General features: G+C 41.4%; 1 protein-coding gene and 1 long non-coding RNA gene across 2 annotated transcripts in view; one reads left to right on the forward strand and one right to left on the reverse strand.

The window, feature by feature from the left end:
- Window positions 1-7139: 7139 nt before the first annotated feature.
- Window positions 7140-12335, reverse strand: LOC100687817. Its single transcript, XR_005376504.1, has 3 exons — window positions 12069-12335; window positions 10530-10593; window positions 7140-9000 (listed from the first exon to the last, which is right to left on the reverse strand). It is a non-coding gene; the product is annotated as an uncharacterized LOC100687817 (long non-coding RNA).
- A 1374-nt stretch (window positions 12336-13709) lies between these two features.
- RAP2A (RAP2A, member of RAS oncogene family) overlaps window positions 13710-16758 on the forward strand; it is a 35149-nt gene continuing 32100 nt past the window's right edge. Inside the window, exon 1 of the mRNA XM_038569896.1 lies at window positions 13710-14106. Within this exon, the coding sequence (XP_038425824.1) occupies window positions 13793-14106 (314 nt within the window). The 5' untranslated portion in view covers window positions 13710-13792. The remainder of the gene's footprint in view (window positions 14107-16758) is intronic.

Consider the following 16758-nt stretch of genomic DNA (forward strand, 5'->3'; position numbering starts at 1 on the left):
CACTACGTGGCATTCCAAGGAAAACAAAAAGGCTAAGTTATCCCTGAAATGTCTCCCTCAGCTTCTCTCATTCAGATGTAGACTGGAATCAATTTTGCTATCAGGTCATTTGCTCGGAGGTAGTACTTTGATTAAATAAACAAGATTTCTCTTTCCCAAGTAGTGTAGCCATTTCAATGTGGTTAATTACTCGCTAAGTGCTAATATTTTGTGAAGCTGTGTGAGAAGCATTAACTAGGACAATAATAAAAGAGGAAGTACTGTTCTGTCAGAGCAAGAAGCTGAGTTTTAAGGGTAGGGTAGGATGAGTGAAGGGTAGGATGAGTGAAGGGTAGGATGGATAACTCTCCTTGACAAAATAACTGGCTGGCTGCTGAGAAGAACAATTGGATGAGCCTTTTGCTGTGACCGCTCTGTCTTCCCCAGCGGGCCCCAAACCACTGTTGAACGTAATAGTGTGAGAAGCAGAAGAAACTGATAGAAACAGATGAGGCAGTACCACACTGTCTTGATGATCACAGCTTTGTAGTACAATTTGAAATCCGGCATTGTGATACCACTGGCATTGGTTTTCTTTTTCAATATTCCCCTGGCTATTCGGGGTCTTTTCTGATTCCACACAAATCTTAAGATGACTTGTTCCAAATCTGTGAAGAAAGTCCATGGTATTTTGATAGGGATTGCACTGAATGTGTAAATTGCCCTGGGTAGCATTGACATTTTCACAATATTAATTCTTCCAATCCATGAGCTTGGAGCCTTTTTCCATCTCTTTGTGTCCTCCTCAATTTCTTTCAGAAGTGTTCCGTAGTTTTTAGGGTATAGATTCTTCTCCTCTTTGGTTAGGTTTATTCCTAGGTATCTTATGTTTTTGGGTGCAAATGTACATGGGATTGACTCCTTAATTTCTCTTTCCTCAGCCTCATTGTTAGTGCATAGAAATGCCACTGATTCCTGGGCATTGATTTTGTATCCTGCCACATTGCCGAATTGCTGTATGAGTTCTAGCAATCTTGGGGCGGAGTCTTTTGGGTCTTCTATGTAGGGTATCATGTCATCTGCAAGAAGGGAGAGTTTGACCTCTTTGCCAATTTGAATGCCTTTTATTTCTTTTTGTTGTCTGATTGCTAAGGCTAGGACTTCTAGTACTATGTTGAATAGCAGTAGTTTATACAGGGAATATAAAAAATAGTGAAAGGGATTAAAGGGGAAAGGAGAGAAGATGAGTGGGAAATATCAGAAAAGGTGACAGAACATGAGAGACTCTTAACTCTGGGAAATGAACAAGGGGTAATGGAAGAGGAGGTGGGTGGGGAATGGGGTGACTGGGTGATGCGCACTGAGGGGGGCATATGACGGAATGAGCACTGGGTGTTATACTATACACTGACGAGTCGAACTCCAATAAAAAAATATACAAAAAAAAAAAAAAAAAAAAAAAAACAACCAGATGAGGGAATGCAGCTCTAAAGTCTGGAAAATTCTTATAATCACTTGAAAATAAGATGCTATTTGAATCTAATTTAAGAATTTAGTAACTGTGAAGGTTGTTATTAGTCGTCTTATACCATGTGAAGAAATTAATCTTAGCATTAAAAAAAAGTTATTGTATGATGCAAAATACAATGGATCCCCACGGCCTGCTCATTCTCACTCTGGGGATATACTCAGGCCATTTAACTTCTTTTCTTCTATTTTATTTTCCTCATTTTCTTTTCCCACCAGGCGAGTTTAGCTGAATGCCCCAACGTTTATAGAAAGACAGTACAATTTAACTGCCTTTCTCCCACTTGTATTTTAACTGGAAAAAAAACAAAACAAAAAAAGCTTTCACATCAAAAGACTAAAGCTCCAGGTGTAGAATTTCAGGCAATCGTCAGTTGATAGAAAAGTTGATTTTCCAGATCATTTCTGGCACTTCCAAAGTCCAAGCTCATAGACTGCTTCCTACCTTGCCAATTACAGACTAGGAGAGTTTTTAGAGTTTTAGAGCTGGGAGGGGATAAATCCAGTTTTAGAGAAATATTTATATCTCCTCCTTGATGTTGAGAAATTCCCCATTCTTTTCCCTTGCCTTCATCTTCTCTGTGTAACAGGATTTTTAGAAGCCAAGTTACAGTCTATTCAATCATTTATTTGTGAATGTCTTATGAGTTCCCACAATATTTTATACAACGTGCCAAGTGCTGCTAAAACCCAAATGAACCAAACACTGTTCTTATCTTCAGTTAGTAGAGAAGGCAGCGCAACAATGTGCTATTGGTGTTAAGACCGAACTCTGCTCAGGGTTACACCAGGGGTCACAAGAAGTAAGTAGTAAATTCTATCTCCAGTACATGCTACTATATGAACTGGAAAGAAAAAAAAAAGGACACTTCTCCCATTGTATAAAAAGGACATTCTCCCTCTTGTCAATCCAGCAAGAAACTAGCACTTGCCCTAACTTCAAATGGGAAAAGTTATTTTGGAAAATTATGTTCTCATTCAAAATCGTTAGGTTATCCACCCAAGTATGATAAGAATTGTGAAATTTACAACCTGCACATAAATCGGGAAAAAAAAATTTAGAGAACAGACCATACGTGGAGATGTATCCTAAATAATGCTGCCCCTACACTTCTGCAAGTCACTTTTTCAAAGCAAAACCTAGTCTTTAACATTACACTTGGTTATATGTTTATTTATCTATCTCCCTATCTGATGAGCAGAAAGCCACCTTTTATTCTTGGCATAGTACCTTGTACATAGTCAGTGGTTTAGAATTATTCTTCGAATGCTGTTAGAAACTAAACAGCATGCTGTGAATTGCATAAGAGTTTGTTTTTCCCTAACACAGGTGTCTTCTTAATTCTCTTTTGACTTTTGAAATACTTGATATTCAACCATTTGATATTTGATCTTTTAATAATTTAGATAATTTTTTTTATCTAAATTCCTTTCAGTCACTCAAGAGATATGTATTAAGCATTTGTTTTGTACTAGGCATAGATCCGGATACTGAGGAATGCAAAGAGCAAAACAGATCAAGATCTTACGTTGTAGTAGGGTAGACAGACAATAAGCAAATAAGCAAAATGATTATTTCAGGCAGTGAGGATGAGTATATAAACAAAACAGTAACATAACCTAGTGTTCTAGAAGTAGGCATTAGATTGTGTTTAGGGAAGGTCTTTCTAAAGAGATGACATTTGAAGAGAAACGTGGGATATGGGAAGGACCAGTGAAGTAAAAGTCTGGAGAATCCAAGGCATAGCCACTCTGAAAATCTGACCCAACCATCCAGATGACACACAGGCTAGTACATTCAAGCCAAAAATCTGAAAGTTATCCTTGATTCCTCTTCTTTCTCATCACCCCTTCAACCAAACCATCATCTAATCTTGTCAACATTACCTATAAAACGGCATCTCAAATCTAATCTCCATGCTTCCCTGAACAATCTATCACCAATTTGGTAGCAACTAGCCACACTGGGCTATTGTTCATTTGAAATGTGTCCAGTCTGGATGCTGTAAGTGTAAAATAGACACCAGATTTCAAAGGCTTTGTATGAAAAAAGGTAAAAAATCTTAATAATTTTTGTCTTGATTATACATTGAAATGATAATATTTTAATATATTGGATTAAGTAAAATATATTTTAAATGCTAATTTTACCCGTTTTTTTTTTTTTTTTTTTTTTTTTTTTTTTTACTTTTTCTGCTGTGTATTATATTTTAGTTTGGCATTTGATTCTTAAAAATCCAAGGCTTTTCTTTTTCATTATATGTAGTTTTTAGCTAAAGTCCATAGTTTATTTAGATTACCTTAGTTTTTACCTAGTGTCCTTATTTCAATCCAGAATCCCACTCAGGATATTACATTATATTTAGTTTTCATGTTTCTTTAGGTTCATCTTGGTTGTGAGAATTTTTCAGGCTTTTCTTATTTTTGAGAAGCACTGATCAAGTAAATTGTAGGATGCTTCTCTTTTAAAAATTTTTTTAAATTCATTTAGACTAAAAACTAGTTCATTCATATTTCTTACCTCCCAACTCCCCACCCCTGTCACCCATCAATCTGATCTTCACATCTGTGAGCTTGTTTTTTAAAAAGTTTTAATTCTACAAATACAAGGGATCATACAGTATTTTTCTTTCTCTGACTTATTTCACTGAACATAATACCCTCAAAGTCAATCCATGTCATCATAAATGGCAAGATTTCATTCTTTTTAATGGCTAATATTCCAATGTATATACATTACGATTTTTTAAATCCATTCATCCACTGATGGACATTTAAAGTTGTTTCCATATGTTGACTATTGGCTATTGTAAATAATGCTGCAATGACCATACGGGTGCACAGATCTTTTCAAGTTAGTGTTCTCATTTTTGATGTGAGGTTTAAACCTTTTACTACTCAGAAAGAAGCTCTGGATTTTGGGTTCCCTCCTCATGATGGGACACTGCTACAGGTATGGGGCTTACAGAACAATTACGTTGCAGCCTCTCCTACTCCTTTCAGTGTGGTTTTCTTATTTGCCCAATGTGTATTGATCACTCAGTCAGCCTTGAGATTTTTTTTTTTTAAAGAGAATTGTCCCATAAGTAGCTACAGACTCAGTATGTCAGGGGAGTAGGTGAGATCAGGATTTTCCTTTAATTTCTTTTCTAGTATACACATTAAAGTTATAAATTTCCATCAAAGAAGCACTTTGCTGTATCTCAGTTTTGATAGATAGTATTTTCATTATCACTAGCTTCCAAGCATTTTAAAGCTTCTTCTTAACCCACAAATTATTTAGCATTATAAGTTTTCAAATATCCATATATATGGTTCTTTATCTTTTTGTTGTTTTTAAAGTTCTAATGTAATTATGAATTCAAAGTCTGAATATCTATTCTTTGAACTGTATTGAGATCTTCTTTACGATCCGGCATATGATCAATTTTTGCAAATGTTATGTGCTTAGAAAAAAATATGTATGCTCTCATCGTAGGCTATGGAATTCTCTATATGTCTGCTAGTCCAATTTTGTTAATGGGCTATTCAAATCTTCAGTCTCCCTATAGTTTTCATCTGCTTGAGTTATCAGTAATTGAGAGAAAAAGATACACTATGAGAGTGGATTTATCCATCCTTGTCAATTCTGGGAATCTGAGGCTTTCTATGTCTATGAATATTTGTATCTCATTCTCATACCTGAATGTCACAATGGCTGAATATTAAACTTCTGTTTCTAGTTCTTCTCCCTTTAATACTTAAAAAATCTTATTCCTTTGTTCTCCTGGCTTCTACTGCTGCTATGCAGAAATCTGATGTTTAATCTGATGTTAACCTTTCATACTATAAACTTTTAAAACTTTTGGTCTTGGATATCTCAAATTTCACTATGATATGTCTGTAGGTATAGGTTTTCCAGATTGTTTCCTTTGAAGTTCCATGGGCCCTCCATCCTGAAGGAGGATTTTTTTTTTACTGATCTATCCATTCATTCAAGGGAAATTTCACATTATCATTTCTATAAGAACTTAGTCATTTTCTTTTGGGAATTCCTATTATCTGTATGTTGCCACTTCTTCTCTTCTCTGTATCTCTAGATTTTTCCTTTTTCTATTTCTTTGAACTTCCCTTCCTCCTGTGAGATGACCTCAATCTAGTCCTCCAATTCTCTCGTGTGTACCTTAATTGTGTCCCTTCTGCCGTCTTATTTTCTCTCTCTTGTTCCTTGTGTCAACTACTAGACATTCCCATTGGCAGGATGTCCATTTGGTTCCTTTTGTGTTTCTTTGTTTTCAGATGTCTAACATTATCCCTTATCTTTTTTAGCATGTGTACTGAGCTAAATTTAAATGCTTGGTCCATTCTAATGTTTATGCTTTTTAAAAATTTCATCTATTTATTCATGAGAGACACACAGAGAGAGGCAGAGACATAGGCAGAAGGAAAAGCAGGGTCCCTGTAGGGAACCTGCTGTGGGATTCAATCCCAGGACCCCGGGATCATGCCCTGAGCCAAAGGCAGATGCTCAACTACTGAGCCACCCAGGTGCCCCAATGTTTATGCTTCTGTTGGAACCCAAAATCTTTCTTTTCTTCTGAAATAGCTGTACTTCTCAAAATATATTATCATGTGCATTCATTTTTTTCTCTGGAAATGCCTATGAGGATGGACGTAGGGTGACCCACTAGAGCTGAGGGGGTTTCGGGGGATATTAGACTAAAACCATGACAGTCCCAGGTAAACCAAATGGTTGATCACCCTTCTAGACCCTATTTTGAGTCACACCAGGTTGCTCAGGGCGACAGTAAATGAGCTCTAGAGCAGAGAACCCCAAGTCCAGGAAAATCACTGCCAATACTCTTCAGGTCTAAAGTTCATCTTCTGCTTTCCCCAAGAGGGCGGAGGCAACATCAGAAGGAACAGTCCTTAGGTTGAAATTCACGAGCCCAGGGAAGTAAGAGCAGGAGGTATGGGTGGCCAAATGCCCTGAGTTGGTTAGGACCTAAAGAGTTTCTTGGCTCCTTATAAGCACAGGACTTCTGTGTGGCCCTGATTTTCCTCTTGAGTCCACTTGGACTAGACCTCTGAGTCACCACACATGTGGGGGCAGGTACTGACTTTCTCAAGGCAATAGTGAGTGAGAAGCATGAGTGAGCACATGTATAATAGTTATTTTCCTATCTTATTATTGTCCTGCAAGGTGGCTGGCTGCTTACAGTCCTTGGCCTACATCACCACCACCCTCTCCTCCCAGCCCCCTTACCAAACAGTTCCTTTAAATTCTCTCATTACCATGGTTTTCTTATAGTTTTCTTTATTTGATGGTGTTGTACCCTCTACATTGCTTTCATGAACTGTAAGGAAGGGGCAGTAATAATGCTAGTTCAGCATCTTCATAGCACATATTTGTATGGTGGCTCCTAATAATTTGCGTATTTTTTGTTATTAAAAAACTACAAACTTCTTGGACATGTAGAAAAGGGCTCTGGAAATGGCAAAGCACAATAAATATTAATTACATTATTGTAAACGATATCAAAATATGTTCATATGTTTACTGTAGCCTAATTTTTTAGAAATATTCTTATATTTGTATAGAAAATAGCATTAGAAAAACACTAAAACCGTATTTGAGCAGAAACCACATAAAATCTGACAAACTTCTGATTTTTGTTATAAGTATTTATTATTTGTTGCTATATGATTACATTTGGCACATCTATGGTTTTTTTTTTTTAATTTCCAAAATGCATCACTAATCTGTAACATATTATTCCTTACAGCTTCCTCACTGAAAAGACTTTTCTATGGCAAGGTACAAAAAGGCATTCTAGGAAAAACATTCTAAATTACATTATTTACCTAAAAGACTATCTTTATATATTACTGGTCTACTGAAAATTTTCTTTTCAATCAAATTCCATTCATTTTTACATAATGCATGTCAGTAACAGCTACCATGGAAAAATAACCATAAGCAAAAACTGTTTTGCTGCCTGTCTTCATTTTTTGCTACCCCCTCATTTTTCTTTCTATTTCTGCTTGTGGAAGTTTGAGTTCCACCTTCTTGATGTCCTCAAGTCCATAATTACTCCTTATGACAATTCTTTCATGATGCCCACATTATAAATTATTCATCATTTCAAATAATACCCTAACTTCTTCAAATGTACCCTTGTTACTCTTTCTACTTTTTCTTCTGTATTATTTTCTTCTGTACTATTTCTATATCTTTTGTAATTTTGCATTAGGACTTCTAGTCTCTGATTTTTTTTTCCCCTGATAGTTGTCCCTAGAATGGCATTGCTGTAGAGAATTAAAGAATCGAGTGAATCTGTATTTTCCATATTTCACTGCTACTTCGTTCCTGCTTCCTTCCTTTTGCTCTCAGTTCCTTTCACATAGAGTGTTCCAGCCTGCCCCATTGTAGTCTATTCTTTGGCTACTTCCGTCAAAACCTGGTTCCATATTAATTTCCTTCAGACAGCTTTCCTTTATTAAACCCACTTCAGGGGTACCTTGGTGGCTCAGTGGTTGAGCATCTGCCTTTGGCTCAGTTCATGATCCTGGGGTCCTGCGATGGAGTCCCACATCAGGCTTCCTGCAGGGAACCTGCTTTTCCCTCTGCCTGTGTCTCTGCCTCTCTCTGAGTGTCTCTCATGAATAAATAAAATCTTAAAAATAAAAATAAACCTACTTGTTTGTTTCTCTTAACCTCTAAGAATTCATGTATAAACTATATACAAAATTATCATGTCCTTGAAAATATTTGCTTTTATAATTTTATTCAGTTATGTGGTTATATATTTTATAGTATTTTATTACTTATATTATTATTTCATCCTTGAAATCTCTAATTTTTTCTTGTTAGCTTGAATAAGTGATTATTATAAAATGTAAATGAGCAATCAGTTGTTTAATGTTAGTCTCTTCTATTTATGATGTCTATAACTACAAGCTCTTTTGGCAAACTATTTTTGTATCCCCAGAGCTTAGAATAATATACATAGTAAGTGCTCAATTAATACCGTAATGTCTTTGAAATGCCACTCGGGATATTCAGTAGGATACCCATCAGAATATCACAAATGCTCGCCGACTTTGTATCAAATACTTCACACTTTCTATCATAGTTGGGATGTATTTGACTCCAAGACACAGAAAACCTAACAGACTTAAACTAACAGACTTAAACCAAAGGCTAGCTGTTTACTTAGTAGTCCAAAGGTAGGCATTTCCAGTATTGGCATGACAGTTCCACGGTGTTTTCCAGGACCTGGATTCTTCCCATCCTTCTTGGCCATCTGAAACTCATTGGTTTGCAACCTCAGCCATAAGGCATCACAGCCCAAAGATGGTGGCCACATTCTCTTATGTCAATTTGCAGAGCAGGAGGGAGTGACACCAAAACAATGAGATCTACTCATTGTCAGAATCCCAGGAATCCCCAGTCCCAATGGCTTCCTCTTCCCATTCCAGTGATGAGAACTGAGTCATGTGCCTCCTGCTGGACTTACAGGGCAGAGAGGAAAAGGACTGCCATTAGTGATCAATCTTGATCTATCACACAGTTTTCAGCCAAAATAAAAGGAAACTGCTGGTGATGCGACAGTGTTTACTCTTCGGCCCTGTGAAATCAACCACACTAGAGCTCTATTTTCCTCTGAACATTCAAGCTTTTAAGATTCTTCGGGCTTTCTTTCTTTCTTGCTCCTGTATCTTAATCATTAAGCCTTTTCCCTCAGTAACACTTACTTTCTCAACCAAAAGGTTTCTTTCTTTGACTTATTTATATACTCACTTAATTTCTGCATTCTTTTTCTTTTCAAAAGTGCTGAGACCTACCACATTTTCAAAAAAGAAACAAGTTTATTTTGTTCCTTTCCATTGTTTATATATACTTTCATTTCTCAATGGTATCAGGAGCCTCAGAGGTCAAGAAAATGTCTTCTGCTCTTTTTATAATTGCCAGCAGCATTTCATAGGTACTAAATATACTTGACTTGCCCTTCCCCTTTATCGGTTAATCACACGTACATAGGCTGTAACAGGAAGCAATAGGAATCAGGGTTTTATGGACAGGAAGCACTGCTAATATTACAAACATCCTCTTCTAACTTGTTTATATTAAATTCTTTGCATACTTGCTTCTTGCTGTAGTCAGAAAGTCCCCTAACACAGTGCATTTCCCACTTCATCCCACCTTTTCCAACATCTTTCACAGAAGCAAAGAAGGAGCTGGGTTTCCATGGTAACACAAGTGTGACAGTTGAGGGTATCTGGGCATAGGTGAGATACCTCTCAGATATAGTGTGGAGAGAAGAAATGAAGTTTTTCTTTTTTTTTTTTTTTTCTTCCAGTAATGCCCTTCTGAAGGTAATGAGACCCTAAAGTGTCAGCATGCAGCATTAACTTTTCACCATCATACAGATTTACAGCTCTTGGTGAAAATTCAATTTCATTTTATCTCGCTTTTATTTTGTCTCTTCCACAAACAAATGAATGGAGACATAAGTTTGTATTTCTAAAATCACTCTCTGGATAGATAGTTCATGCTGGCATAAAAATGAACATGATTAAGGAGTCAGGAGACAGACACCCATCTCCCAACCAAATCTTCAAAATTCTCTCTACACGTTCTGACATCCTTTCTTATGGCAGCTACTCCTTCAACCAGCATTTCATATATAGCCTCAAATTAGGTAAGTGCCATCATGTAAGACAGAATAGGAAAGAAGATATGCCCTACTTATCATGTTTCTTTTGCTTATTAGTGGCTAAGAATTTACCCTTATGGCTACATTGAGAATGAACATGGAGAATGAATATCAAATGAATATGAATTCATCAAGAATGAATATCGAATATCAAGATGAGGAAATATATAGAGGTGCACCTACCCTAAGGGCTGCAGTCTGTACACTTCTCCTTATCAAGAAAAGCCAGCAGTAATGAAAGGTCAGGGAAAGCAGCCTGATAAATGTCATAAAGCTCTCCTACTCTTTATTATGCTAAGTGCAGTGACCAGAGAGCCTACTCACTAATTTTTTTGTGACAACTTCTATCAGATGCGAGGCAATCCAGAGCTTCTCAACTTCTGAGGACCTAGGAAATGAAAAGTTGCTTAAGGTTACATCCTGGACTCACAATCCCAAAGCAAATTTCAAAAACAAAAGCCACTAGACCTTTATTTGCTTGCAAAATAAAGGATTTTTCAGCTCCACTGTAATGCAAGGTACTACACAGGTCTTAATGACCTATACAAAGAGAGAAGGCTTGATGCTTCTCAAAAAGCCTAGGAATTTACCACCATTATGCACAATTTGGATTTTAAAGAGACAGTTTTTCTTTTCTTCTGAAAAGAAGTGTGACTCTTCAAAACTAAATTAGCATGCAAGTTTCACACAAAATATGAGACTTGTAAAAGGCTAGGTGAACACTGCACTCACCTACATCTTCTTGAAATATCCCTGTGAAAAAAGCTCAGATACAATGAATCCATGTGAGCTCCTTTAATTTTTTTTTGAGCTCCTTTAATTTTAATTCACTTTTTCACATTACTAATTTAGAATCAGAGATGAGACCTTCTACGGTTTCCATGATCTTAAAACATTCCTCTGATTCATATACATATATATCTATAGATATAGAGCTATATCTATATATTTTTTTCTTTCTTTTTTTTAATTTTTATTTATTCATGATAGTCACAGAGAGAGAGAGAGAGAGAGGCAGAGACACAGGCAGAGGGAGAAGCAGGCTCCATGCACCGGGAGCCCGACGTGGGATTCGATCCCGGGTCTCCAGGATCGCGCCCTGGGCCAAAGGCAGGCGCCAAACCGCTGCGCCACCCAGAGATCCCCCTATATATATATTATTTTTGCAATCTGCCTTCACTGCTGATTCCAGAGGCTCAGATATTAACCACTCATACTTGAACAATTTAATTAAGAAACAAAGACTGAGTTATATTTATTGCACATTTTGACATGACACTTGCCCTCAATCATTTTAAGCAAAAACTTGGTATGTGCTATACTATAGCAAGATAGTGCAAATAAAAGTTCTCCGTTCTAATATAATGAATGGACTAACAGAGCAACAGAACACTGCTGAATCTAAGCACACCTTTGTAGTAGTTTGATAACTGACAGGGAAGATGGTAAAGAAACACCTGGTTTTTCGAGGAACCCAGACCAAAAACCTCTCTACAAGATGTCCTTGCGGGGAAGAGAAAGGGCCAAGAGGTATACGATCAAACGCTGGAACTGCAGAAACTTATTATTCCCAAGAAATGTGCTTTAGTAACAGCTGGGTGTAGACTAGTCTGCGAAGGACACAGTTTAAGTGAATCCAATAACCATTTATTACAAAAGACAATCCAGGGGTACTTGGAAATCTAACTTCTCCTAAATCTAACGTTGTGGCTATGAGACTGTGTAACACACGATACTAGAGACCGAACGGTGAGTTTAAAAACTAGTTAAAAAAAAAAAAAAGTGTCTCAGGAAGGAGGCACGCCTGGAAGACCCGTGCCAACTGCTGCAGTAGGTCTCCTTAAGTACCGGAAAATTTCTCACCCTAAAGACAAAAGTCCCTGCTTTCTCGATTCATGCCACGATTCCGCCCACATCCCTCAGCACCACTTCCATGCCCATCGTTTAGGTAGCATGCCAAGGAGACGTCGTTAAACGCAGAATTCATCACTCTCGCCTGCAAAACACCTTGCTCCTTGCCAGCACAGGGCACCGCGACCGGCCCCTCCAGCTCCGGCCCCTCCCGGACCCCACTAGCTGCCCTGTCTCCATACCACCGAGCCCGAGGTGGCCAGGAAACCGCGAGTCCTGATTGGCTCGCATCGAAACCTCGTCATTCGTCAGCTCACCTGCGATTGGTTGGCAGAGCGTGCGCAGGGGCAAACGCCCAGCCGGGCCACGCAAGGGGAGGCGAGTCGGTGGATCCCGCGACTAGCGCCTTCCCCATTGGCTGATGGGCGGGGATCACGTGGTATGAAGCGGCCCTCCATTGGCCGAGAATGGTACCATGGGTTACAGAACCGTGATCCGGTTGGTTGGAAGGCCTCCCAGCTTCCGGCTAGGTGCCCCCGCTAGCTGTTGCTATGAGGTGGCCCTGGGCGTTCTGTCGCGGCTTCGAGCTCCGCTCTCCCGGTTTTCCAGGCGCCCGCAGCTGAGAGGGCGTGGGAAGAGCTCGACACCAGGCCGGCGCCGGAGCGGGGCGGGGCGGGGCGGGGCTGGGGCCGGTGGGCGGGACCCCCGGCGCCGTCCCCGGGCGTGGGCCTGGCGTCCGCGGACTCGCCTGCGCCGCCCTGGGCAGGGGGCCGGAGGAGGGGCCCTGCCGCCACTGTGCGTCCCTCGGGGTCCTGACGCTTAAGACCGAGCTTCACTTCGTTGTGTTTGTGCTCGTCCCCTTAAGAAAAGCTGCTCGCTTCGTTTATGCAAAATAAAGCCAAAGCTCTCAGGAGAACTGAGAGAGACCGGGTGCTGTCCAGACCTCGCTTTGGACCGTGCCCGTTTCTTCTCTTTACTCTCCGCCTCCCGCTGCCGCCTGCAGACTTAGCTCTGGCCCCACTCACATCTCGCCTCCCCTCAAAAGCCGAGCGTGGGAGTCTCGAGCCGACCAGGCTCCCGGCTCCGGCCGCAGACCCGCGCATGCTCAGTGCGCAGGCCCCGGGGTTGGACGGGGCGCGCGGGCGGGGTGGGGCGGGGTGGCGGGGGAGGTTGTTTACCTAAGCGCGGGCCGAGGCTTCCGCACGGCGCAGGCTCCCGGGAGCGCGCGCGGCCGGTCGCCTAGGCGACGGGGCGGGGGCGGAGCTGCGCGGCGAGAGGCCCCGCCCCCTGCCGCCGGGCCCCGCCCCCGGCAGCGCTGCGGCTCCCGCTCGGGCGCGCGCTCCGGCCGCCGAGGAAGCGGCGGCGGCGGCGGCGGCGGGCGGGGAGCTGGGCGTGGAGGCGCGAGGGGCGGGGTGGGCGGGCGGCACTGCGGGCCCGCGGCTCGGGCGGCTCGGGCGGCTCCGGCTCCTCCCGCTCCTCCCGCTCCTCCCGCTCCTCCCGCTCGCTGCTCGTGCTCAGTGCCTGCCGGAGCCCGCGGGCCGCGTTGCCGCCCGGCTCGGCCCATGCCCAGGGCTGCTGCTCGCTCCGCCGGCGCCCGGGGGGCCGCGGCGGCCGTGGGGTGGGGGCGGCCGCGGGAGGCGGCGGGGCCGGCCGCCGGCGCAGGGTCCGGGGGCGCAGCGCGGCGGGCGTAGGTCTATGTCGCGGGCGGCGGCGGCGGCGGCGGCCGCGGAGGGACGATGCGCGAGTACAAAGTGGTGGTGCTGGGCTCGGGCGGGGTCGGCAAATCCGCCCTGACCGTGCAGTTCGTGACCGGCACCTTCATCGAGAAATACGACCCCACCATCGAGGACTTCTACCGCAAGGAGATCGAGGTGGACTCGTCGCCGTCGGTGCTGGAGATCCTGGACACGGCGGGCACCGAGCAGTTCGCGTCCATGCGGGACCTGTACATCAAGAACGGCCAGGGCTTCATCCTCGTCTACAGCCTCGTCAACCAGCAGAGCTTCCAGGACATCAAGCCCATGCGGGACCAGATCATCCGAGTGAAGCGGTGAGAGGCCGGGGCCGGGCGGGGGCCGGGGCCGGGGCCGGGGCCGGGCGGGGGCCGGGCGGGGGGCTTGGCGTCCCGGGCTCGGGGCGGCCGTGGGCGGGGGGAGCTGGCTGGCCGGGGAGTCGGTGTTTCTTCCTTTGGCAGCATCACCACCACCACCACCACCATCATCTTGAATCTCAAATTTGAGTGCTTTGTTCCACAACTCAAATTGGGCATCCCGTGCACCCACGGCGCACACACAGCTCTTTGTCTCGTGGATATTATTAGTAGCACTTGTGCAGAACCCCAAGGAAACAAAGTTGAGAACTTGAAGTGGGGGAAAGGGTTGGGTAGAGGGGAGCTGTGCACAGTGGAGACATTTCCGGATTGAACCACAACAACACAAAACCTACCTAGGCGATGTTTGACAGCGAAAATCGCTCCCACGTATATGGTAAAAATGTCAAGTCCAGAGGAGAGAGACCTTTCTGCTCTCTTAAAAGATTGAGTGGCGCTGAGGCGTTTTACAGAAATGAACTGTGCAATTAAGGCCCAACTTTAAAAGACTTCATTAAATTATTCGAAGACATCGTAACAGTTCAGGGAGATGGAGAGTTATTAGCATATAGGAGTACAAACATGCCCTTCACATGAAGAATGCGGCTTAACTTTTTTTTTTTTTTTTTTTAATCCAACTGCCTTAACCCCCTCAAAAACAGAAGGAAAAGGAAGGGGGGAAAAAAGCATTCCTGGAAGCAAAACAAGTATCTTCAAAGGTGTAACTCTCATGTATTAGCTAATTTAAAGTTAATGCAAATAAGTTCTTTCCTGGTAAGAACTCTTTTTTTTTTTTTTTTTTACAGTGTGCATTTTGAAAGTAGTGCTGGTAGCTTAAATGGTTTAAAATCATTGTTTTTATATTAACTGAGCATATATTTTTCTATAATTTCAAACATCAGAAGTGTAATAATCTCTTAGTTCAAAGTTTTAGCAAATTTTTCTAATCATTAGTTACACATTATTGTTCTGTGTGATTCTTATTATTAGCTGATCATTAATAATTTTGATCTAGTGTGATTTTTTTTCCTACCGAATTCTAGCTTTAGCCCTAAATTTGAAGACATTTCCTGAAAGATAGTTGTAAATGTACTGTAGACACAATTACGTTGTAAGTCAATTAGAAATTTTGAAAAAGCAAAGACCAACTCACATGTACTCAGTGGGTACTCAAAAATCCACCACAAGAGGTGGATTTTTTTTTAAGATTTTATTTATTCACAAGAGAGAGAGAGATGCAGAGACACAGGCAGAGGGAGAAGCAGGCTCTCCCTGCAGGGAGCCAGAGGTGGGACTCAATCACAGGTCTCCAGGATCAGGCCCTGGGCTGAAGGCAGCACTGCTGAGCCTACCTGGGCTGCCCAAGAGGTGGATTTTTAATGCAATGTGTGAGATCAAGGGAGAGGCCCTGTCCCCATCCCCCTTTAACTTATTGCACATGCGCTTTAATAGCTAAACTAAAATTTTGTATTATTTCTTCTGTTAAATTTCAGACTAAAGTGAATATTTTCATGATCTCCATTGCTGTTCTAAGATCTGTAAATCTGATAGCTTTTTACATCTCCAGCCTCATTTTCATAAAGTTAATTGCTGTAGATAACAAATGAACAGTTTTGGTGCTACATTTAATAAATGTGTACTTAAGGGTCACTTTAAGTGACTGAAATCCTTAATTAACATGGGCCACCTCATATTTCTAAAACAACAATAACAAAACAAACCAGTACAGAATAAGGCAGACTAATACATTGTCACATGTCAATCTTAAGCCATATACATACATCAAATAATAAAGTAAATGCCCCAACTGCTCCATACTTTACATTTAAATGTATACATGTAATTCAAACATTCATAAAGTCACATACAAAGGGCAAACTTCCTGACAAAAGCCTACGGGACAGAATATGGCAAAATATCCTCAGATAGTTTAGTCCACATGATTTTGTAGTTTCTTATGATTCAGCAGAGATTACTGATAGTGGGCTAGTCTAAACTTGATAGGTTAGAACTATTTATTTGTTTGCACTACGACCCAGAGAGAAAAAAAAAGTAAAATTCTACTTGCCCAGATGTCATTTTACTAACTAGTCTTCAGTTCTTGACGTAAAAAGACCATGGATCCACTGAGGCAGAGTTCATAAACTCTTTTCACTGGAATTTATCTGTTGTACCCATAAGGACCCCTTGGGCCCTTCTGTGTCTGACATTTTATACCTCACTCTAACTTGTCGTCTGGCCTCCCAGCCTATAACATATCCTAAATAACTTTAGCATAGAAAGGATCTGTGTATATTATGTGTATTACACTACAATATATAATGCATATATCCCATGTATCGTGCTAAAGCAGGTATTCAATGTGCTGGTTATTTAATTCCTCCCACTTACTGAGAATAAAACATGTCTTTCATATAAGTGAATTTTCTACTCTTTTTGGGAATCAACTTTTAAATTAACCAGTTGCTATTGGAAGTATTCACTAATTGTTCCCTCCCTCTGCCCACTAGCTGCTTTACCTATTAGAACAGTTGTTTGGGGATATTAATAATGCTATAATGCTAACAACAGAAGTGAAGTGCTGGGAGATTTGGTATTTTATCCAAGACTAGT

Source organism: Canis lupus, chromosome 22 (genome assembly GCF_011100685.1).
Source record: "Canis lupus familiaris isolate Mischka breed German Shepherd chromosome 22, alternate assembly UU_Cfam_GSD_1.0, whole genome shotgun sequence".
NCBI lineage: Eukaryota > Metazoa > Chordata > Mammalia > Carnivora > Canidae > Canis > Canis lupus.